This window comes from Gopherus evgoodei, chromosome 9 (assembly GCF_007399415.2).
Source record: "Gopherus evgoodei ecotype Sinaloan lineage chromosome 9, rGopEvg1_v1.p, whole genome shotgun sequence".
NCBI lineage: Eukaryota > Metazoa > Chordata > Testudines > Testudinidae > Gopherus > Gopherus evgoodei.
Window position 1 is genome coordinate 50418382 of NC_044330.1, and position 23982 is coordinate 50442363.

Consider the following 23982-nt stretch of genomic DNA (forward strand, 5'->3'; position numbering starts at 1 on the left):
CATCTGTGTTGGGATTCATGCTGGGTGGGGGTTTGTGGTGGGCTGAGCTGGGTAGGGATCTGGGTTGTTCTGAGCTGTGTTGAGATCCAAGCTGGGCTGTGCTGAGCCGGGATGGAGGTGGGTGCATCCCACGCTGTGCTGACCCAGGCTGGACAGAGTGCTGTCTGCTGGGGTGCCTCAGGTGCCAGGCTCTGCTGAGGGCCGAGCTGGAGGTCCATGCTGAGCTCAGCCAAGGTAGGCAGGAGTAAGAGGGGGGGTGTCTCTCCCATGCTGTGCTGAGCCTGGCTGGATGAGGGTGAGCGCTATGCTGAGACGGGCTGCAGGACAGCGGGGTCTGTGCTGGACTGAACTGGGCAGGGGTCCGTGCTGCGCCAGGCTCCGATTATGGTAAGCCAGGCTGAGCAAGGGTCCGTGCTGTACTGCGCCATGCCGCGTGGGGAGCTGGGCTGGGCGGGAGTCCGTCTTGTGACGGGCCGGGCCAGCTCCGAGCTGTCAGGGGCTGTCCCCGACACTCGCTCCTTGGGCACGGCCGGGTCCCACTAGGGGGCGCTGGCCACCACCTCCACCCCCGGGGCTGGGCCTCTGCTGCGGGGAGAGCCGCGGCCAGCCCGCGCATGCGCCGTGCGCGGAGCCAAGCGGCGGCGGCGGCAGCGATGGCTCTGCAGTGACGGTTGGCTCTAACGGTTGCTATTGACATTGCGGCGCGCAGCGGCCAGCGGATTCTGCCGAGCGCCCAGCAGGGGAGGCCATCGGCCCCGCGCAGGAGGCCGCGGTAGCGGCGCGGTGATGCGGCGGTGCTGAGGCCTGGTGCATCCGCCCCCTCTCCTGCTGTTGGATCGGGAGTCGCGGTCCGGGCCGCCGCCGCCCTGCGTTGGGCTCGCGGTTCCTTCCCGCCCCGCGCCCCCATGCGGGGCCCCTGCTAAGCCGCCGGCGGGACGGGTGAGGGCGTGTGGCCGACAGGAGCAGGCCCGGCGGGCGGGCGGCCCGGCATGGCCCGCAGCCTGGAGTAGCGCCGCCGCCGGGCCCGCTGCAGGGGGAGGAGGAGCCTCGCGGCCGCCGGACAAGCCAGGCCCCGGCCCTGTGACACTGTCGGAGAGGGCCGGGCGGGCCGTGCGGGGCGACGAGCGAGCCCGGCGCAGCGCGGCCCTTCGCCCCGCCCAGCCAGCGCCGGGCAGCGCCGCGGCCTCCGCGCCCGCTTAGGCTGCCGGTCGGCTCCAGGGGCCCCGGACCCCCGCTGACTCTCGGCCGGCGTGGACTAGCCGCCGCCCTTTCTTCTCACCCCGGAGCCGTGGGCGTTGGAGCGGCTGCGATGAACCCGGTGAATGCCACTGCTCTCTACGTGTCAGCGAGCCGCCTGGTGCTCAACTACGACCCCGGCGACCCCCAGGCCTTCTCCGAGGTCACCAAGCTCCTGCCTTACTTCCGACAGTCCCTCTCCTGCTGTGTTTGCGGTGAGGAGTTTTCTATTGTTCGCTGCACAATGAATTCGGGGCCTTGTGTACCCTTGGGAACCAACAGCGCTGAAGCCTGATTATTTTTACACCCACTTAAAAGGGAAATGATAATGCAAATCTTACCGTTGCTTATCCCCTTTCCAGAGGAGTGGGGGAACATCTATAAAGTGTGACACCTGTTAAGAATCTGTATAGCTTCCAATGAAGTTAGATTTTTTTCCCCCCACTCCTATTGCATATTTTCCAGCAACTCCAAAATTGCTCACCTTGTCCCTCAACAAACTGGAGAAATGTAGAAAACTTTCCAAGAATGAGTGTGCTGGGAACAAAACCCCTCTAATTTTTGAGATCTTATAAAATACCCAATAAAGGATTTACCATGAAAGTTTCCAACTCCACTGGAAAACATGCAGATATAAAAACGAGTCCGGCAACAACTTAAAGACTAACAGATTTATTTGGGCATAAGCTTTCATGAGTAAAATAACCTGCATCGGAAGAAGTGAGATTTTTTACCCGCAAAAACTTATGCCCAAATAAATCTGTTAGTCTTTAAGGTGCCATCGGACTCCTTGTTTTTGTGGATACAGACTAACACGGCTACCCCCTGAAATTTATGTATAGCTTTGTGCAAAAAGAAGCATGCAGTACTTCCAAGTCATTGTATATAGTAACTTGTAACCATTGTGTCCTGTTACAGAGAAGCTGAATTAGAACCAAAATGTTTTGGCGACAGGCATTGGAACCAAAACATTTCCACGTGGGTGTATTGTATTTCCTTGTCTAGTTGATTTGCAAAGCAATAGATGTGGCAGGGCAGTTCATGCAGTGGCTAGGTGCGCTGAGTGAGGGGATTAGATGCTGTTGTTGGAAATCAAGCTGGTGGCATTTTTGTGTGGATAGATTGGGAGCATGTGCAAGGTGTGGTATGTTTGTATCGCTAGCTGGCGAGTACATTTCTCAACTGCCTTAAAATAGTTGCTCTTGGCTGTTTTAAAAGATTTCTGGAAAGTCTGCAGTACTGGGCAAAAAATAAAACGAAACAAAACTTAAAAACCAGAACATTAGGATGCATAAAGACAATAATACAGGAAACATGCTATTATAAAATCAAAGGTATACTGTCTCCTGAAATACTATGGGTCAGTTATGGTCAATCTACCTCACAAAGGATATAACTGAAAAAGAGAGCACCCAGCAGTGGGTGATAACAATGATTAGAAGTAGTGGGAAAACTTCCATTGACAGAACAGGAAAAAGAATTGGGACAGTTTTTTAGAAAGGGGATGAACAAGGGAGGATGTGACGAAAGATACACAAAGCGTACTGGTATAAAGAAAGCAGACCAGGAACTTATTTTCTCCTTTTCTCATAATGGAAGAACAAAGGGACAGTCACTTAAATTGAAAGGCAGCAAATTTTAAAACTGACAATTTTTCACATACAGATACTACCCAGGTTACACAGACCCAATTTACAGAAATCTGGACTTATGGAAAAAGTTCCATAAGTTCCATAAATTACCCTCTTTTTTGGGGGGCGTAATTTTTAGAGATACGTTCTTGACTTATGTAAAATTCAACTTATGCAAAGCGTTCCGGAATGGAATGCTGCATAAGTCGGGGAGCTTCTGTAGCAAATAATTACCCCATATAGCTCATTGCCAAAAGATACCATTGTGGCCAAGAGCGTAACAGGATTCAAGAAAGAATTGGACATTCATATGGATAATTCAGACATATAGCATTACAACAGTAAGGATTAAAATAGGCAAAAAATATTTGGAGGGGATATAATCACTCATGCTTTTGGACAGAAATCTAACTCTCTCAGGTGGGGTTTTGAATAAAATGCGGATAGATTATTCCATTATTTCCTACTGTCGTTTCTTTAAAACATCTGATACTGGCTGTTATTGGAGACATGATACTGGTCTGATTCAGTATGTCAGTTCCTGTGTTCCATTTTATTTTGCTAATTCAGACCCTTATCCTGCAAAGGCTTATTATGCTTAACTTTATTACCAGGAGTAGTCCCATTGAGCTACTCCTGGTAGTAAAGGTAAGCACATGAATGGGTAATTCAGTTTGATTTCAGTGAGACTACTCAGGATCAAGGCCTTAGCAGGTAAGTCTTCTCAGTTAGTCTCGGTGCTTCTTATTTAGAAGCTGCGGGTTCTTCCTGTGAGGGTATGTCTGCAGTACAGCATAGCTACAGTGCTACAGTGCAGATGTTTTGTGCATCGATGGAAAGGATTTTTTGGTCCATGTATAGTTAAGCCAGCTCACTGAGAGGTGGTAGTTAGGTTGGTGGAAGAATTTTTCTGTCCATCTAGCTGCATCTGTAGAGTGGGTTCGGTCAACCTAACTACATTGCACATGGCGTGAAACATTTCACAGCCCTGAGCAGTATAGCTAGGTCAAACTAATGTTTATGTGCCTTAAAATCATACAAATTAGAGGTTAGGTCAGATTGACTACTATCCCTACCCCTGCCTTCAATACCAAGGTAGGATTGTTTATTATAGGATAAATACTGCACCCATCTGTCTCAATGTTCTATTTAACCCTAGTCACTAACGTTATATGATTCTTCTCCAGCCCCTCTGCCTGATTATTTGACTCTGTTCCCTACCTCATTGGTTCTCAACCAGGGGTTCGGGGCTGTGAGCAGGTTTCAGGTGTTCTGCCAAGCGGGGCTGGCATTAGACTTGCTAAGCCCCAGGGCAGAAAGCCAAAGGCCACCCTGAGCCCCTCACCCAAGGCTGAAGCCAAAGCCTAAGCAACTTAGCTTGGCTGGGCCCCCTATGGGATAGGGCCTGGGGCAGTTGCCCTGCTTGCTACCCTCCTAATGCCAGCCCTGGCTTTTATATGCAGAAAAACCGTTGTGGCACAGGTGGGCTGTGGAGTTTTTATAGCATGGGGGGGGGGAGGCTCAGAAAGAGAGAGGTTGAGAATCCCTGTTCTACCCCTTGACCTCCCTTAAGCCTTCTATCATTTTATCTTGTTCATACTTAGTCTCTTTCATCAAGCCCCTTTTCTTTTGTCTTCCCATATGCTATTTCTCTTCCCTTAATACCTCCTTGTCTAACTATTGTCCCATCTCCCTCCTGCCCTTCTTAACCAAGCTGCTTCATTTATTTTCATTGCCTTGACTTTCTCTCTGCTAACTTTTTCCTTGACCCTCTGTAGTCTCCACTGAGATTGCTCTTTCTTAAGTCATCAGTGGTGAAGTTCAAGAGCTATCTTTTCTTTTCCATCTTCCTCCTTGCCTTTTCTGTCTCTTTCACTGTGGTAGACCTCTGTTTGCTTTCCTCCATGGTTTCATGTCTCCATGGTTATTTTATCACATAGACTGCTCCTTCAGTGTTTCCCTTGGTGGTTCCACCTCCTTTTTCCTTTCTTTTTCTTGGGATTTCCACAGGCTCCCTGTTCTCCTTCCACATCTCCCCTTGGATTAATTCATCTACTCTTTTGGCTTCATATACCTTATCTACAATGATAGCTTCCAAATCTCTTTACCCCTTACTTTTCCCACTTCTGTTCAGTCTCATTATTATTATTTGTTCTACAGTAGTGCATAGAGGCCCCAACATAATTCGGACCTCACCCCCTATTTTGCTAAATGCCGTGTGTTTTTATACTAAGGCCTTGGCTACACTCACACTTTACAGTGCTGCGACTGGGGTGTGAAAAAACACCCCCCTAAGCGCTGCAAGATACAGCACTGTAAAGCATCAGTGTAATCAGGGCAGCAGCGCTGGGAGCACAGCTCCCAGTGCTGCTCGCTACACCCGTAAGGGATGTGGTTTACATGCAGTGCTGGGAGAGCTCTCTCCCAGTGCTGCCGCTCTGACTACACTCACACTTCAAAGCGCTGCCGCGGCAGCGCGCCGAAATTCCAAATGTAGCCATACCCTAAGATACTCCTTGCCACAAAGAGAAGGCCCACCTTGAATCTTCAGACAGTTATGCATGTGAATAGTCCTGTTGAGTAGGAGAGCTTGCAATGTGGCACTCACATTGTGTCAGTCATCAATTTAAACTCTCTATGACAAAAAGCTGACGTTGCCGTCCCCTTTTCCCTACCTGCCGTTCAAGTCTTCACTCACTCTTCCACTTTTCTATCATGGCAGAAAATGTGTGATCTGTTTTTTTGGACCCTCCAACTTTGATTTCATTTTTCTCATTTACTCCTTGTATCCAGTTTGTTGCTAAAATCTATTACTTCTCAGTGGTTTGAGCAGTGGCCTGCTAAACACAGGATCGTGAGTTCAGTCCTTGAGGGGGCCATTTAGGGATATGGGGCAAAAATCTGTTGGATAATTTAATTGGGGATTGGTCCTGCTTTGAGCAGGAGGTTGGACTAGATGATCTCCTCAGGTCCCTTCCAACCCTGATATTCTATGATTCTATGAATATATCTAAAATCCATGTGTTCGTTTCCCTTCCTGCTGTCAAGCCCTTGTCGATGCCTTAAAGGGGACCTAAAAAAGATTAAACAAAATAAAACTGGATTTGTTCTGTTTTTGCTGCTTTATTGATGTGTAGTGATGGCTTGAATTCTCTCAACTGCTCCCTGCCCTTCCCACAAAAAAAAAAACTTATGCTTTTTGGTTTTTAATTTAGGAATGTCAGGTATGATTTTTCCCTGGGTTTTTTTTCTGGAAGACATCAGAGTGTTTTATGGATGTGTATTGTAATCTCATTTCCTTATTGAAGAAGTGGAGGCAGGGGCAGTTAATGAATCTTTAGCAAAGGTGTATTTTCTCCAAAATATTAGTCATTGATGTTAAATAGGTATTAAAGATGACCTAAAAATAACTTTATAGTTGGAGTTATTCCCTTTTTAGGCAATTTTAATATTTTTTAGCCTTTTTGTTGGCTTTTTAAATTAGAAATATCAGGAGAGTAAATCTGGGATGAGAAATAATGAGAAAATATGAGGGCTGTGTTTGAGCTCCTAACTCTAATTGACTGGGCAATGGATGTTGGATCTTTAACAAATGCTTACTTTATCCAAAATGTTAGTAATTGGAGTTAAACAGGCATTAACAAAAACCAAAGAATTGTAAGCAGTCTACCTTGTCTACATGCAGAAATTTTAATGAAACTGGTTCAATAATTAATTTTAAAACCCCATTTAATTTAGTTATACCTGTGCAAACTCCTATATGGGCTCTGATGTAGATTTAAACTGATTTATGTAGATTTAACTTATTCCTGATCTTGTGCTGCAAGCACACACACACCTTTTAAGCCTTCCTCTAAACTAGAGGTGAGCAAACTATGGTCCACAGGCCACATTCGGCCCGTGATATCCTGCCTGGCCACGGAGCTCTTGGCCCAGGAGGCTACCCCCGGCCCCTCCCCTGCTGTTCCCCCTCTCCTGCAGCCTCAACTCACTCCACTGCTGGCACAATGCTCTGGGCAGCAGGGCTGCAAGCTCCTGGGGCAGCGCAGCAGCAGAGCCCAGCCTGACCCGGTGCTCTGTGCTGCGCCGTGGCGACGGCATGGCTGGCTCCAGCCAGGGGGTGTGGCTGTAACACGCCAGCCACTGGTGCTCCAGGGAGCGGCGGGGTTGGATAGAGAGCAGGGGAGTTTGGGAGTGGTGGTCAGGGAGCGGGTGTATGGATAGGGGTCAGGGCTGTCAGAGAGTGGGAGACGGGAGTTGAATGGGGGCAGGAGTTCCAGGGGGGCAGTCAGGAATGAGAGAAGGGTTTGATGGGGTGGCGGTGGGGGGCAGTTGGGCAGGGGTTCTGGGGGCAGTCAAGGGACAGGGAGTGGGGGGGGCAGTGGATGGGGCAGGGGTCTGGGGGGAAGGGGGGCTGTCAGGGAACAGGGGGGTTGGGTGGGGATGGATAGAGGGTGGGGGCTGGCCACGACCCCCTCCCGTAACCAGCTCTCCATACAATTTCCGAAACCCAATGTGGACCTCAGGTCAAAGAGTTTACCCGCCCCTGCTCTAAACCCACATCGTTTCACAATCCTTCATTCAACTATAAAAACAAATTGATCATTTAATTTTTAAAAAAATATCTATTAAAATAAGAAATTATTATGATTCATACTTTACCTCCCAATCTGTTTTGTGGAGTCTGTGCTTTTTGTCTGCTTCCTTTTCTCCGGTCCCTCTTTTTGCTTGTGTTGTTGATTTTAGATTGTATTACTCCACCTCATCATAGAATCACATTTTAACGTTGTTAGAAGGTCTCCTTCTATAAGTCTATAATATATAACTAAACTATTGTTGTATGTAAAGTAAATAAGCTTTTTTAATTGCTTAGGAAGTTTCATTTAAAATTTAATTAAAATGCAGTGCCACTGAAAATCAACTTGCATGCCACCTTTGGCACATGTGCCATAGGTTGCCTACCCCTGGTATATTTTGTATAGTCTAGTAGTTTTAAAAGTCCCAAGTCTTTAAACCACGATTTGAGGACTTCAGTGGCTCAGACATAGATTTGATACAGGAGTGGGTGGGTGAGATTCTGTGGCCTGCGTGCAGGAGGTCAGATTAGATTATCATAATGGTCCCTTCTGACCTTAAAGTCTATGATTCTTAGTGATAGGACTTCCTGCACTTCCCTTGGGAGATTATTCCACATCTTAATATATCTCACTATCAGGAGACTTTTCTTGAAATGTAACTTAAATTTCACTTTCTAAAATTTTATTCCTGTTATGCTTAATTATTCTTCTGATGCCACCCTAAAGATATCCCATTTAACATTCTAGGTTCTTCCAAAACAGAAATCTGTAAAAGGGCAAGCATATACAGTGGCTGAAATCAGTTTTGAGGTATAGTAATTCATTAAAGCAGAAGAAATCTCACATTCTCTTGATAATACTTTTAAAACTGTCTTAGGGCTTGTCTACAGACTGGTCTATGGAGGTGTGAATTGCATAGAGCTCTGAATCACCCTGTGTATACCCTGCTGCACAACTAAAAGGTATTTAGTGTGCACTAGGTACCTTTTAGTTTGTGCCAGCAGGTTCCACACAGGGCAGAGTGCTATGTGTTAGAACACTGTGTACACCCGTCTTGGCAGAAGTGTTTGAAGCCACATAGTGGTGGCATGACAATTAGAACTCTAACACAGGACTGGTTTGTTGGAAACATTTCCACTGGTGTAACTATATTGATGAACCTACACCAGTATAAAGCCCTAATGTGGATAGGCTCCACCAATGTCTAGAGTAAACTCTGCATCAGTGCATGGCCTCTACACTGTGGGTTTGCTACAGTGTAATTGCATAGATGGAGTTACACTGATGCACACCTGGAGTGTAGACATGACCATACCGTGATATTTACTTTTACAACGCTATAGGTGTGCATGATGCTTTTACAGACAAATGCGAGAAGACTCTTCTCCAAAGAGCTGATAATGTAGAAACAAACCACTCCAGCATTTCTGTGAGGCATTGGTGTATTCCTTAGATATGTTTGAGGCAAAAAAATTAAGCTTACTAATGCACACCCTCAGGTCCTCTTGCTGTTAAAGTATGGTTTGTTAATGTTACAATTCATTCTAAAACAAAGTCTTGTAAACATTTATGCAACATATTCTTCCGCTATGGAAAAAGTAGTTCCTATTTGAAGGGAAAGGTTATAAGTGCTTTTTCTACTGCTTTAATATATTTTTTCTAGATTCTCCTAGATAATTTGGACCCCTTCAGGGCTTGTTCAGAAGTTTAGATGACTTTTCAGCATCAACTTGTCACCTAACAGACAATTTTATAACTCTTACTCTTACAAAAACTAAATTTGGAAAACTGGAACTTTCCCAGTTAAACTTTTATACTAGAAAGTGAGTTTGCTTAACGTGGCCACAAACTGCCACAGAAATACTAGCTTGGCACTTGGCAGGGAGAGGCGGTTCTAAAGGTGAACTGTAAAGGATTTTTTTAAAAAGCTGGGCTTGTATCCTTTTTTTAACTTTAGGACGTATAAAGAATGCCCAAAATGTTGATTGTTTATTTTACAGATGTTTTCTGCTGTTGTTTTTTTAAACCTTAGAAATAACAGGAATGACAGGTTTGGCTTTCCTTGGGTTTGCTTGAGGCCTCAGGGATGCCAGCCTTCCATTATTCCTTTCAAACCATTATTATTATGTAGCTATTTTATATCACTGTCTGTTTTAGAATTACCCCAAAAAACTGTCACTGTAGTGCCTTAGAGTATTTGTACTTGTGGCTATCATTATAGGGGGAAAAGTCATTTTCATGCAGTATTTGTCTAAGTCAGTGGCTTTCAACCTTTCCAGACTACTGTACCCCTTTCAGAAGTGTGATTTATCTTGCATACCTTAAGTTTTACCTCACCTAAAAACTACTTGCTTACAAAATCAGGCATAAAAATACAAAAGTGTCACAGCATACTATTACTGAAAAATTGCTTACTTATTTTACCATATATTTATAAATAAATAAGTTGGAATTTAAATATTGTACTTACATTTCAGTGTATAGAACGATATAAACATGTCGTATGAAATTTTAGTTTGTACAGACTTTCGTGATTTTTGGGTGTCTGTTGCTGTAAAACTAGGCAAATATCTAGATGAGGTGATGTACCCCCTGGAAGACCTCTGTATATCCCCAGGTGTATGCATACCCCTGGTTGAGAACCACTGGTCTAAGTGGATTAGGCTGTGTGTTGAAACTTTTACACATTAGCTAGGATTCCAGATCATGTAGAGTTTAGGGCTCATTTCACTAGGGCTCAGGCAGCATCTCTGTGTTAGTCTGGTACATGGAATTGCTTTTTTCTGCATTTTTCTCTTGTTTCAGCATCCAGGACTGAAGCTATCTTTGGGAGGGCAATTCTGCCATCCTTGTCTAGTTAGAACAGCTCAGTCCACCTTCCCAGGTGTACTGCTCACTAAACTCCCACATGTACAAATATGCAAAGGCTGTCTTAGAGGAAAGGTTACATATCACTAACTGGAGTTCAAGAGTTGCCCAGAGTTCTACATTAATTCACTGAAGTCTAATTTTTAACTGAAAGGATGAAGACAGTTGGGGCCATACAATCCTTATATGTGCTCGCTTCGGCAGCACATATACTTATAACCTCTGCTCTGAATTTTCAGGGTCATGAAGATGTTTGTGTGATTCCCAAATGGTTCCAAGTTTCAAGACTCTCAGGTGCCTGGAAATGGAAGGGGGAGGTGTCCCACAGGTGAGAATAGGCAGAAGCAACACACACACAGAACTCCATTTACTCATACATAACTTCAATAAGGTGAATACAAGTATTGGGCTCTCCCTTATGGTTGCGGATCAGTCCTCACAGAATAAAGACTAACCCTATTAAATAATCTCCCCAATGTAGCAAATTAGGGGACGGTTTAAGTCGTTCTTTTTTTAAGGGAAAAAGTTGTGATATTTGGAAAATGTACATATAGTTGCTATATGTGGTGGTACATGGGAAAGAGGTGGCAGAGGGGAGATGGAAGAGTTAACTTTTGTAGAGTTTAGCCCCTTTCCAGAGGAACTCTTTTCCACAGATGACCTTTTGCAGGAAATTTAGCTATGGTTAGCCGTAGTCATGAAGAATCAGCTCCTGGGCTTTACTCCTGGGAAAACTCCTTGTTTAGAGTTGCTTGCTGTATATTGCATAGGTGTTGACTACACAAGAAAGTTATACCAGTTCAGCTTAAATTGGTTCTAAACCAAGTTCTTCTTCCTTTGGCTCAGTATAAATTGAAAGGTAATCTGGAGGGAGGATTGACCATGCTTTTTCCAGCTAATATAAAATAAGCATTTCTGCAGAAAAACTGTCTCTACAACTGGCTGAGGTCTGGTATGGAATTAAAATGAACCTATAATTGATTTGTAGGTTGCCTTCTTGCACTCCCGAGATTCTTGCTGGGGTTCTCAGGTTCCTCCTTGAGGTGCTGGAGACACTGAGGCTGACCATGCTGGCTGACATCGATACCCACACAGAGGATTCTTCTTTTGGATTGATTCAGGAATTAATGCCTGCCATATGTGTAGCTGTTGTAGGTGGTTGCTGCCTTAATCCATAGCTGGCCACATTTTGGTTCCTGTGTCTGAGTTGAGACTGACACTTGATAATGCAGGATTATACCATTGTAATGGACTGACCATTACATTCTATAGTTTGAGATTAAAGTATTTCTGTCCTGTTGTAGAGATGGAAGCTGAAGAATCTGTTTTGAGGAAAGGATTGTTTTCTGCCTAAACAGCTAGAGTATAAAATAAACAATTATTTAAATCATACTTGGTCAGATTTAGCAAAAGACTATAGCCATCTAGTAGTCTCTTTACTTGGTTCATTAGTAAAACCAGAGTAACCTGTGAGAGCAAAGCCCAAGAAGAGTGCATTTGGGGTCACTGATTATCATGGACAGAAGATGAAGCCCCCACCATTGTAAACCATCAACAACCATCAGTTATATTACCACTTTTAAGATCTATGAAATCTAACCAATTCCATCAGTCTTCTGGCAGGTCACCAAAACAGATCATAATCTTCCATCTCCTCTGACTGTGTCATAGAATACCATAACTTTTCTGGGTGGTGAACTGCCTAGCTAATCCAACATGCCAACACCTTACACATTTTTGGCAATGAATTCATCTTTAAACCTCTCAGCTATAGATTTCATTCTGCACCGTCGTCTTGGTCTTTGAGTTCCTGAATATTTTAACCTTTTAGTAATACTGAACTCCATCTCTCTTCTCCTATGCATTTTAGGAGAGAAGTTTATTTATTGTTGTAATATTGTGGAGATAGCTATTTAATTTTGATGGAATGAGAACCCTTTTTGTTTTATGCGATTTCAGAGTACCCAGATAACATGATGCAAACTTTGAATGTCTTAGGAGTCATTTTAAAGTACCGGTATTTAACTCTCAAAAAGTATTTACTTCATTTAAAACTTTCAGAACATGTTCTAGCCTTCAGTAGGACAGCCATAAACGTTAATTGAATGTATTAACTACATATAGTGCTTTGAAATCCATAACAAAAATAAATTAATGTTGCTAACTACAATAAATGTATGAATTTTCAAAGAGATTTAATTATACATAAAGAATGAAGAGGTAAACTACTACAAAGGGTGACACACAAGTCAACTTCAGATCAAGAATGTGTTTAATGACTTAATACAAAAACAGTTTGAATTTTCAAAAAAAAATTCTCTTTTGTTATCAGAGTAAATCTGGCAAATTTTAAACTGATTTTGTCAACCCAAAAATTAGATGTTAAATCAATATTGAATGGCTTTCTAAAACAGGGATCGGCAACCTTTGGCACATGGCTCGCCAGGGTAAGCCACATCCCTCGGCCCATGCGGCTTCCCGCAGCCTCCATTGGCCTGGAGCAGCAAACCGCGGCCAGTGGGAGCCACGATCAGCCAAACCTGCGGATGCGGCAGGTAAACAAACTGGCCCGGCCTGCCAACGTGTTTACCCTGGTAAGTTGTGTGCCAAAGGTTGCCAATCCCTGTTCTAAAAGCTAGAGCATGTGAGTTTGATTGAGGAATCACTGGGTGAAATTCTGTGGTCTGTATTACACAAGAGGGCAAGTTAGATGATCATAACGATCTCTTCTGGCTTTAAAATCTAAGAAAAAAATTAAAGGAGAGCAAAATTAGGCTTTGTAGTGGCAACTGATTGCAGTCTTAACTACAGGGACAGATTTACTTTGTTGGCAACAGAGAATTTTTCTGCAAAGTATGAAGAAAATCAAACTGTATTTTTATGGTTGTAGTTTGTAACCCAATGCTGTTCCCACATGGGTACGAAAACACCTGAATTTTTATACCCCTAAAAAGGAGACAAGCCAGACAGAGACTTCATGAAGTCCATTAAGAACTTTGGTATTGCTTATCAATTTTATTTGGAAAGTGCTCAGATATTGGGTTTTTTTATCATCAAATCTTGAGAGAGGTGTTTTTTTTTTTGCCATTGATTTCAGTGGGAGCAGGCTAGGTATTGTATTTTAATGGCAATATTACCTGTTTATTTGCAGCTTAGAAATAACATAGATCCTTCTATAGGTAATAGATATTTGTTTAGATCAGTGGGTCTCAAACTTTTTTACTGGCGACTCATTTCACACAGCAAGCTTCTTAGTGTGACCCTCCCCCCCAATAAATTAAACACTTTTTAATATATTTAACACCATTATAAATGCTGGAGGCAAGCAGGGTTTGGGGTGGAGGTTGACAGCTCGCGATCCCCGCCGTATGTAATAACCTTGCGACCTCCTGAGAGGTCCTGACTCCCAGTTTGAGAATCCCTACTTTAGATCAAGCTGCATATGTATATTTTGGACCGTGGTATGTGTCCTATCTCTCCAAGTTTGTCAGTAGTTGCTCCTCTATAGCTAATGCTTTCATAGAGTCACAGAGTCTGGTCTATGCCCCAGCCTATAACCAGTCTTCTGGAAATGACCTCTTTAGTGTGCCAGGCCCCAAGGACCCACATGGTTCCACGGGCAAGCATGTGGCCTCCAAGATTCCAAGACTTGACAGTCAGCATCAGCAGTCTCTGTCTCTCTCCATGATTCCCTCCAGAGAATCCAGCCAAGCCATACCTATTGCAGGAGGCTTATACTGTGCCCCTTCAGGGCACAGTGTTCTGTGGACATGTCTACACTTAAAATACTGCATTGATGCCATTGTAGCGCTTTAATGAAAATGTTCTAAGCTGGTGGAAGAGCGCTCTCCCATTGGCTTAGTTGATCCACCTCTCTGAGAGGTGGTAGCTATGTTACTGGGAGAATCGCCGACATAGCGCTGTCTACGGTAAGTATTAGGTTAGTATAACTACGTCACTCAAGGGTGTGAATTTTTTTCACATCCTTGAGCAGTGTAGTTACACCAATATAGGTCTGTGGCGCAGATGTCAGTGAGTATTTACAGCAACACAGGTAGCCTTTTCAAAATATCATAACCATTTATTAGTCCCTTGGCACACAGGGTCTGAAAGTCCTTAGATCAGCACAGAGAAATGAAGGTTAAAGCATAACCCATTCTGATTAACCCAGAGCCCCAGCCAAGCTGTAGTGAACCACATATTCAGGCTCTGTCTCTCTGTTTGACCTCTTTAGTTACCAGTGAGAGAGCTCCCAGCTTCCTCCAGAAACCAGCACGTTATCCCTCCACTTCACACCTCCCATGCCTTTGTTTTCAAGCTGGAACCCTTGCTCAGCTTCCCTGCTGAGAGGTAAAGGAAATTCATCTCCCTCTGGGTCATTGGTTGCTAGGTGTCAATGTCCTGGTGATTGGGTTTCCCATTGTCAGCTCAGATTTTCCATTTATATGGGGTTGGTATTGGCCAGTCGTTTTTAATGATGCATTCACGCTCAGATGCATACACACACTTGTAACTCCTAGCTTGTCCTGAGAGCAAACTAGACTTCTTTTCCCCCACTGGGTAGCCATGCAAAATATAGGGGAAACTGAGGCACACAAGCCCCATTAGAAAACCACAGAAAATTCCCACTTACTCTCAAATGCATGCAAGTTTTTATGATTGTCTCTCTGAGAGAAGATGCTGTGCAAGTTTTGAATAAACTGGATAAGAGCTTTTCAAGAATAAAATTCTTAAAACAGCTCCTATTTGAACTTTTTAATAGTGTGATTATCTAGTCTGACTTCCTCTATAACACAGGTCATAGAACAGGGGTCCCAAACTCAGTTTACCTTAGAGCTAGTGCCAATGCTCAAATCCTGCCAGCAGGCCAGTGATGTCACTGAAGATGGTGTTCAGAAAAGAAAACATTTTACATTTTATATTTTATTTCAAATTTCTTAGAAATAAAAAAAAGCATACAACTTTATACAATTATTCGCCTGCCAGAGAGTTTTTAGTGTTTGCTAGACTCCTGACAACGCTTCAGTTCTGTCAGTTTGTTGATGTTTGGCCTCAGTGACTGAGCAATTGAAGCCTTCGGATTGCAGCAAGGTGTGCATCAGATAGCTGTGTTCGGTATTTTGTCTTGTTTATATTCATTGTGGAAAAAAGTGATGCTGCCTCCCTGGCTGATTCTGCCGGGCAACTAATGATGCTGCCTCCATGGCTGACTCTGGCTGTTAAAAGTTTACATCTTCTTTCCAGTTTGAATTTATCTAGCTTCAACTTCCAACTATTGGATCATGTTATATTTCTCTGATAGATTGAGGAGCCCATCATTAAATATTTGTTCCTGTGTCAATTTGCTACTTACCTCTCCTCTCACGAGTACCTCCTATCTGTTGGGTGTGAACCTGTACACTCTCTCTGCTCCCAGCACCTCCGTTGGCTGTTAAGTTCGTCAGGTGGAAGTAGTGTCCAGGAAGTGGATCTCTTGTGTGGACTGGTCCAGGCTGAGGTTGATGGTGGGGTGAAAATTGTTGAATTCCTGGTGGAATTCCTCAAGGGCCTCCTTCCCATGGGTCCAGATGAAGAAGATGTCATCACCATAGCACAAGTAGAGTAGGGGTGTTAGGGGACAAGAGCTGAGGAAGTGGTGTTCTAAGCCATAAAAATGTTGGCATACTATGAGGCCATGCGGGTACCCATAGCAGTCCCGCTGACTTGAAGGTATAAATTGTCTCCAATACAGCTTTTATTATATATTATTGGGGTATATTTGGGTTGTGATCTACTGTAACTCCCAGATCCTTTTCTGCAGTACTTCTTCCTAGGCAGTCTTTTCCCTTGTTGTATTTGTGCAATTGATTATTCCTTTCTGAGTATAGTACTTTACATTTGTCCTTAGTGAATTTCGGCCTATGTAATTCAGACAATTTCTCTTGTTTGTCAAGATCATGTAGAACTCTAATCCTGTCCTCCAAATTGCTTGCAGTCCCTCCAAGCTTGGTGGTATCTGCAAACTTTATAAGGATACTTGTTGAGTCATTATCCAAATCATTTATGAAGATATTGACTAGAACCAGACCCAGGACAGATCTCTGCAGGACACCACTCAATATGTCCTTCCAGCTTATGAACTATTGATGATTGCTCTGAGTGTGGTTTTCAATCCAACTGTATATCCACCTAATTCCAAACGCTTGAGACAGTACCAAAATCCTTACTAAAGTTGAGATGTCTGACATCTACTACTTCATCCCCTATCCACAAGGCTTGTTATCTTGTTAAAGAAAGATGATAGTTTTTTTGACATAATTTGTTCTTGACAAATCCGTGTTGACTATTACTTATGTATGACCTTATCTTCTAGGTGCTTACAAATTGTGTGATGATTTGCTCCATTATCTTTCTGGGTACTGAAGATAAGCTGATTGTTCTGCAATTCTCTGGGTTGTTTTTATTTCCCCTTTTTAGATAGGTATTATATTTGCCCTTTTCTAGTTCTCTGATGTCTCTCCTGTCCTCCTTAAGTTCTCAAAGATAATTGCTAATAGCTCAGAGATCTCTTCTGCTAGTCCCTCAAATATTCTAGGATGTATTTCATCAGGCCTTGCTGACTTGAAGACATCTAACTTGTCCAAGTCATTCTTAACTTGTTCTTTTCCTATTTTAGCCTCAGATCCTACGACATTTACACTGATGTTTGCTATGTTAGTTGTCCAATCGCTATTGACTTCTTTGGCAAAAGTGTTTCAGTTTTCACCAATGTTGTATTTTATGTCATTGTCTTTCCCTCCTCATTTAGTAAAGGGCCTATCCTGTCCCTGGTCTTCATCTTGGTTTGCATGTATTTATAAAATGCTTTCTTTTTACCTTTTAAATACCTGACTAGTTTAACCTCGTTTTGTATCTTGGTCTTTCTAATTTTGTTCCTATGTGCATATGTTGGGGGGTTTTTTATATTCATCCTTTGTAAATTTACCTAATTTCCTCCTCTTGTATGAATTTTTTTTGTTTTTCATGTCATTGAAGATCTGGTTAAGCCATGGTGGCCTTGTCCCGTAGTTCCCATCTTTCCTGTGCATTGGTATAGTTTGCTCTTCTGCCCTTATTAATGTCTCTTTAAAAAAAAAACTACCAACTCTCCTGAACTCTTTTTTTCCACTTAGACTTGCTTCCCAATTCTGAATTTGCTGAAGTTTGCCTCCTTGAAGTCCATTGCCTTTATTCTGCTGTTTTCCCTCCTACCATTCCTTAGAATCATGATCTTTATCATTTCATGATCACTTTTACCCAGGCTGCCTTCCATCTTCAGCTTCTCAGCTATTTCCTCCCTATTTGTCATAATCAAATCCAGAATAGCCTATCACCTAGTTACTTTCTCCATCTTCTGTAGTAAAAAGTTCTCTCCAGTGTATTCCAAGAACTTGTTTGATAATCTGTGCCCTGGTGTATTATTTTTCCAACAGATGTCTGGGTAGTTGAAGTCCACAATCGTCGCCAAGTCCTGTGTTTTGGATGATTTTGTTGTTTAAAAAAAAAAATCTCATCGGCCTCTTATTCCTGATTAAATAGTCCATAGACCATTACCATGACATCACCCTTGTATGTTACCCCTTTTATCCTCCCACTTCTGTCTTAACCTCAGTGTAAATGTATACATCTTTGATATACAAAACAACACCGTCTCCTTGGAATAATCTGTATTGGTGTCTTCAGAGCTCCTCACTGTCAACGCTGACCCTAACCATCAGATACCAGGCTCCTGTTTGGTTCCAGAAGAAATCCTCTTGAATTGGAGAAGAGGCCTAGCTGCATCTTGAGATCTGCTGTATAATTCTCAGAACCAAGTTGGAACCAGTCACCAATCTTTCTCTGTCAGCCCCCTGGGTCATTGTCACCATTATCAGAGATGGGGATTGAGGACCAGACTGATGTTCTCCCAACCCAAAAAATCTCCTTTACGTTCTGATCTTCCTTCCACATTAGCTTTATCCCTAATAAATGGAACCATGGACCTGCTTGGTGATGTGGGGTCCTCTATCTTAGCATGACAGAGACCCATCCCAGACCACCTCAGAGAACTGGGTCACCCTTACCAGTCAGAGCCTTCTGACCACCAGATGATCAGGAGACATTGAGTATCTAAAAGAGCTGTTTTATTTATGATGATCTCTTGCTCTCTTTGCTCCCCATAATGTCTCCTCCAGGCAAGGTAGTGATCCAGAACCCAGCATTCCCATCTGACAACTTCAAGGCATTCCAGGAACTTTTGGCCAGTGTAACTGAGACCCTCAGTGCTGAGCTGACAGAAGTGCAGGAAAAATTTTATAAATAATACCACATGCTCTATTTCCCATAGCAAGAGAGCCTTGCCATGCCAATAAATGAGGGTATCATTGAATGAATCAAGGACTTATGGTTCACTGCAATTTCCTTCCTTCCAACATAGAAAGGGGAATATTGATACTATGAAGTAGTTCAGAAGTGGTTTAAGTTGTGGAGGCATTTTTCTGCAGGAAAAACTGCTGCACCAATGTTCTGGAAATGAGCGTGGTCCTATTAGTATTAATACCTGGTATCCTAAAAAGTGGATTTGATTCAAATGGGTGAGCAGGCCGCCATGTTTTACATAAATAAGTAAAGCGGATTTGCATTGTGCCTTCAGTCAGTCAGCCCTGAAGGTTTGGCAGTGAGCTCCACCCCACAGTTTTTCCTGTTTTTAAACCTGGCAGGGTAGAGGGGAAAAAAATCAGTTGGTTTATGCAAGATCCTCACAAGTGGACCTTTGATCTGTTATTGATGTATCAAATCTTTCTCCAATGGGAGACGCTGGCAATTTGTTTGCTACCAACCTGAGTAAGTATCTGCCAGCCATCAGCTCTTCATGCTGAAAAAGTACCAAGTTAGGAAGGAATTGCCTTCACTATTCACACTGACAACTCCTTAACCTCCTATCCACTTATATTTCTAGTTACAAAGGTTCTGTTTTAACTCAGTAGCACAAACTCCCTTTCTCCTTAGAGCATTTTCATCCCCTCTCCCTTATTTGATTAGCTAAATTTTTGAGGTTTTGATTGGTTTAAGCATCATATTTTAAGAGGTATTCTTATTCCTCCTGTGTGTGTGTTTTTAAATGTCTAGGATTATCTGTTTAATACAGAGGTGGGCAACTACGGCCCTGGGGCCGCATCCGGCCTTGCAGACATTATAATCCGGCCCTCGAGCTCCTGCTGGGGAGTGGGTCCGGGGCTTGCCTTGATCTGGTGCTCCTGCCAGGGAGTGGGATCAGGGGCTTTCTCTACTCCCTGTGACTCCCGGAAGCAGTGGCGTGTCCCTCCGCTGGCTCCTACACATAGGGGCAACTAAGGGGCTCCACATGCTGCCTCTGCCCCTGCAGCTCCCATTGGCTGGGAACTGTGGCCAGCGAGAGCTACAGGGGTGGCACCAGCGGACAGGGCAGTGCGCAGAGCTGCCGTTTAGGAGCTAGGGGGGGACATGACGCTGTTTCCAGGAGCTGCTTGAGGTAAGTGTCACCCGAAGCCTGCACCCCGATCCTCTCCTGCACTCCAGCCACCTGCCCCAGCCATGATCCCCCTCCAAACCCCTTGGTCCCATCCTGAAGCACCCTCCCACTTCCTGAATTCCTCATTTCTGGCTCTGCCCCAGAGCCTGCACCCCCAGCCGGAGCACTCACCCCCTCCCGCACCTCAGCCCTCAATTTCATGAACATTCATGGCCCGCCATACAATTTCCATACCCAGATGTGGCCCTTGGGCCAGAAATTTGCCCACCACTGATTAAATATATTTAAAAAAAACAACCTGTTGAGCACTGGCCTTATTTATTACTGCCTATAGTAGGCTTTTTTTTGGTCTTGCTTGTTTTATTTTGAAACCTCAGGTGAGCTACTTATTCTCCAGGACTAACACAGAGGATAACATATTCTCATCTGTAAAGTTATCTTTCACTCTGCTGCTCTGAAGAAGTAATGCAGGACTGGTAGTTGCCAGTGTGTATTCTCTAATTGTATGGAGAAAAGTGTGAGGTGTTGCAGGATGGATTTGATTTAATTCACTAGTCAGGAAGATTAGATTTAATCATGGTTTTCTGCATAAAATTGCATTCTTGTTGGTTATTATAACCTTAATACATATTTTTCACAACTCAGAGATAGATGTAGGTTTCATTTTTAGAAGGTACACACTATACATTTTTAAACAGTGATTTTTTTTGAAAACTTTTCAAATTAGTTTTGCAGCTATATCAGAAAATAAATGATTGTTTGATTATTTCATTTACCAGAGCAGATATCTTCATAATTGAAGCAGATATCTATGAAGTCATTGGGAGGTGAACTGTCTCTAATTCAACAGGTTGATCATTAATATTTAGAGGATTTTCTTGCCATGCTGTATTAGGAAGAGAACATCACCAGACAGACATTTAAATTGTTTTATTTAACTAAAACAATGTTATGTATTCTGGATTTTTTTTCTTCAACAGCAAACACACACTATTTTAACAAAACAAGCATATGAATTTTTGAGTTTAATTAAATATTCAAGTTTTTTAAAATCAGGTTTGTTTTTGTTAAAATTGTTTTTAACTAATATAGTTACATATGTATTTTTTAAATTAAATTGACTGTGTCAGCTAAGTCAACACGAGAAACTTAAAATATTGGCTTCTGCAGCTAACTCAGTCGTCTACACCTTCATTTTCCTGTTTGTTCATAATCTAGAAAAGAAAACAAGCTTTCCTGCTTTTTCAGATCCCAAATGATTTCTCAATTTGGAATGAATTAGTCCAAAGGAAGAAAATATTCTTTCTACCCCAGCAGAAGACGCTACTGCTGTTAAAAGTGAGATTATCACTTCATCACTCTCTGAATCCAAGTGCTTAAATAGCTTCCACTAGTTCACTGGTGTGACTTTCTTTACAATATCTTCAGCAAACATATATTTCTTGAATGGTTCACCCTTAGCTCTGAAGTTTATTATAGTTGTCATTATGGAGGGTTGATTGCCGGATGTCCGTGTCATAGCCAACTCCTCTTCTTCAGCAGTTAAGGTTTGACTTTGGTACTGAGTATTGAGAATATTTGCAAGAAAATGAGCTGGAGATAGTGCTTGTCCCATTCATTATTTTAATGCTTGTAATTTAACTCTATCATTGCACTCTTTTTAAGATCTCACTCAGTTCCTTCCAAATTTCAACAGCATCAGCAATAAAACAGTTATTTCCCCTGCATTTTTTTCAAGGCTACAGAAATAAGCTTCAGGGTACTCAGCATGTGTTCAACATTTCTCTTAAACCCAGTGTTGAGAACTTTGGCTGTGACAGTGCCATGTATTTTTTTCACATTTTTGTTCACAAACTGTCATCAGATTAGACCAGTTCTTGATATAGTGCTCATAACAGTCACCTACTGAGTTCTGTCATGTGTCTTATGGGAGAGTTAACTTGGTTCCTCCTACTTTTTTCAGAGCAGCTGCTGCAAAGTGGTTGTTACAGAAGTATTTTGAAATTTCACCATTATTAGCCTTCATTTCTGAAATACTGAAGTCTTTGGCTAGAAGGTGCATCAAATGAGCACTGCAAACATATGTTATTAACTTGGGACTCTCTTCAGTCTCTTCTAAATAATTTCTTCTCATCGTCGATACATTTGCGGCATTGTCTATGACCAAGCTGCGTAGTAGACATTTGAATTTTTTTTCACAGTTATAGCTTTTACTGCTGCTACTTGTAAGTATTCTGCTATTATGTGCATTTCCTGATGCATCAGTTGTTTCTGTAAGGAAGACATTCCCTTTTTCTGTTGTCACACAAGCACGTAGAACAGGATCATTGTGGACATTGCTCCACCCATCAAGACTCGGGTTAACAATTTCACTCTCTAGACCTTTTGCACACTGCTCAGTTTCTCTTTCATACGCTTTATGAGCAATTTGCCTGTGACATCTGCTCTGTTGGATGGACTGTATCCTGGTCTTAATAACTGAACCATGTTAATGAAGTGTGAGTCCTCAGTCATATGGAAAGCAGAGTTTGTTGCATAAAGAAACCAGGCAATTTTTTCATCAGTTTCCTCTTTTTGTAATCTGTTGGTTTGTATCACAAACTTGATTATGGTGGTTTCTAGATGATGGAGATTTTTTTTCTCTTTTTGCTACAGGTGATATACTGTGGCTATGTGATGATAGTACCATAGAGTAACAAGTATATTTTTTGCTCAAACATGAGAATTCAAGACTAGTCTAGAAGGAAGACAGGCAGTCCTTAAGAAAGAAGTATGAAATAAACAAGTTTACCAACCTGAATATCCTCTGCATGTTCAGACATGTTCCTTTCACCATCTTCAACGCAGCTTCCTCCTGAGAAGGAACACTTTCATTTGGGAAACTAGGCCTTGCATTTCTTTGTTGCACTGTTTGCATTTTGCATGCATGCTTGTCTTACCCACGGTAGAGGAACTTAATTAAAATATTTTCAAACTGGGTCTCTTTTACACCTGCTGCCATTATAGGTTTTCCCTTCTAGTGAGAGAATGGTATGGTAGCTCTCAAATCAACGAAGGCTACGCTCAGAAAGACCTCGAGACTTCTGCTGCTCAAACAGTTTCACTTTTGTTTCTACTGCGTGTCCCTCCCTTCTCACATTTATCTCCAGACTTCTCCTTGTCCAGATCTATTCTGCCCCTAACAATCTTCTATTCATTGAACTTTTTGAAACTGCACTTTTAGAGAGAAGTAAGGGATTGACTCTGTGTACACAAATTTGCAGAGGAACAGTAGGGTTGAGATCTGTTATTTCTCACCTCTACATATTTATTTATTTAATAGCTTGTTAACAGCAAAAATGTTTTTATCTCTGGATCACAAATCTACAGTTTGAGAACTGCAAAGCTAAGCATCTCTGATGGTATCTTCTAGACTGAGCACTGAGTCCCATTGGGTAAATAAAAAGATTAACCTAAATAATATATACAGAAGCCCCTGGTACCTCATAAAATTGGGTCCCTAATCCATGAACTATTGGAACTCATTTACAAAAATTTTCTTAAACATTACGTGAATATATTGTCTCCGACTATAGAATTAGAATTTATAATCTCTATTCTATGATGAGATATCTTTGAGCTATAATGTATCTTAGATAGGTTTTTTCCTCAACAAGCATTTTATAAAAAAAAATAAATGATTTTTTTGGTAAATCACTGATTTTTATCCAGCCTGGATTTAGGTCAGATATTAAGAAAAACTTTCTAATTTAAGGGTAGTTAAGTACTGAAATCACTTACCAAGAGAGGTTGTGAAATTTCCATCACTGGAGGTTTTTAAGACCAGGTTATACAAACACTCCTCAGAGATATACTTGGTCCTTCCTCAGCGTGGGGGGATGGACTAGAGACCCCTTGAGGTCCCTTCCAGCTCTACATTTCTATGATTCTGTGGTTACAAAGTAAATATATCATTTGACATTCCGATAGTGCGTTGCGTAGTGCTGCTTGTTTCTTACATTTATAACAAAGTAAGGCCCCCATCCTGTTTTGTGTAGTAGGCAGACCCATGCTCTCATGCAGAGCCCCAGTGAAGTGTATGGGGCTCCTGATGGGTGGAGCACTGTATCTGCATGTTGCCTGATGGAGGATTGAGGCTACAAAATTGTACCTTTTTTATATA

The 23982-nt window shown here is 42.5% G+C and overlaps 1 protein-coding gene across 6 annotated transcripts in view; it reads left to right on the forward strand.

Annotated features, from left to right (window-relative positions):
• Positions 1-1177: 1177 nt before the first annotated feature.
• MSL2 (MSL complex subunit 2) overlaps positions 1178-23982 on the forward strand; it is a 37763-nt gene continuing 14958 nt past the window's right edge. The window contains exons 1-4 of one of the 6 annotated variants that reach the window (XM_030574943.1): positions 1426-1451; positions 8192-8254; positions 10552-10640; positions 11301-11463. Coding sequence is in view for 1 of the 6 variants with exons in the window: in XM_030574940.1 (XP_030430800.1) it covers positions 1310-1451 (142 nt within the window). In the remaining 5 variants the exon portion in view is untranslated. Of the gene's footprint in view, positions 1452-8191; positions 8255-10551; positions 10641-11300; positions 11464-23982 lie in introns of all 6 variants that reach the window. The other 5 variants (XM_030574941.1, XM_030574942.1, XM_030574944.1 and 2 more) reach the window with 5 other exon arrangements.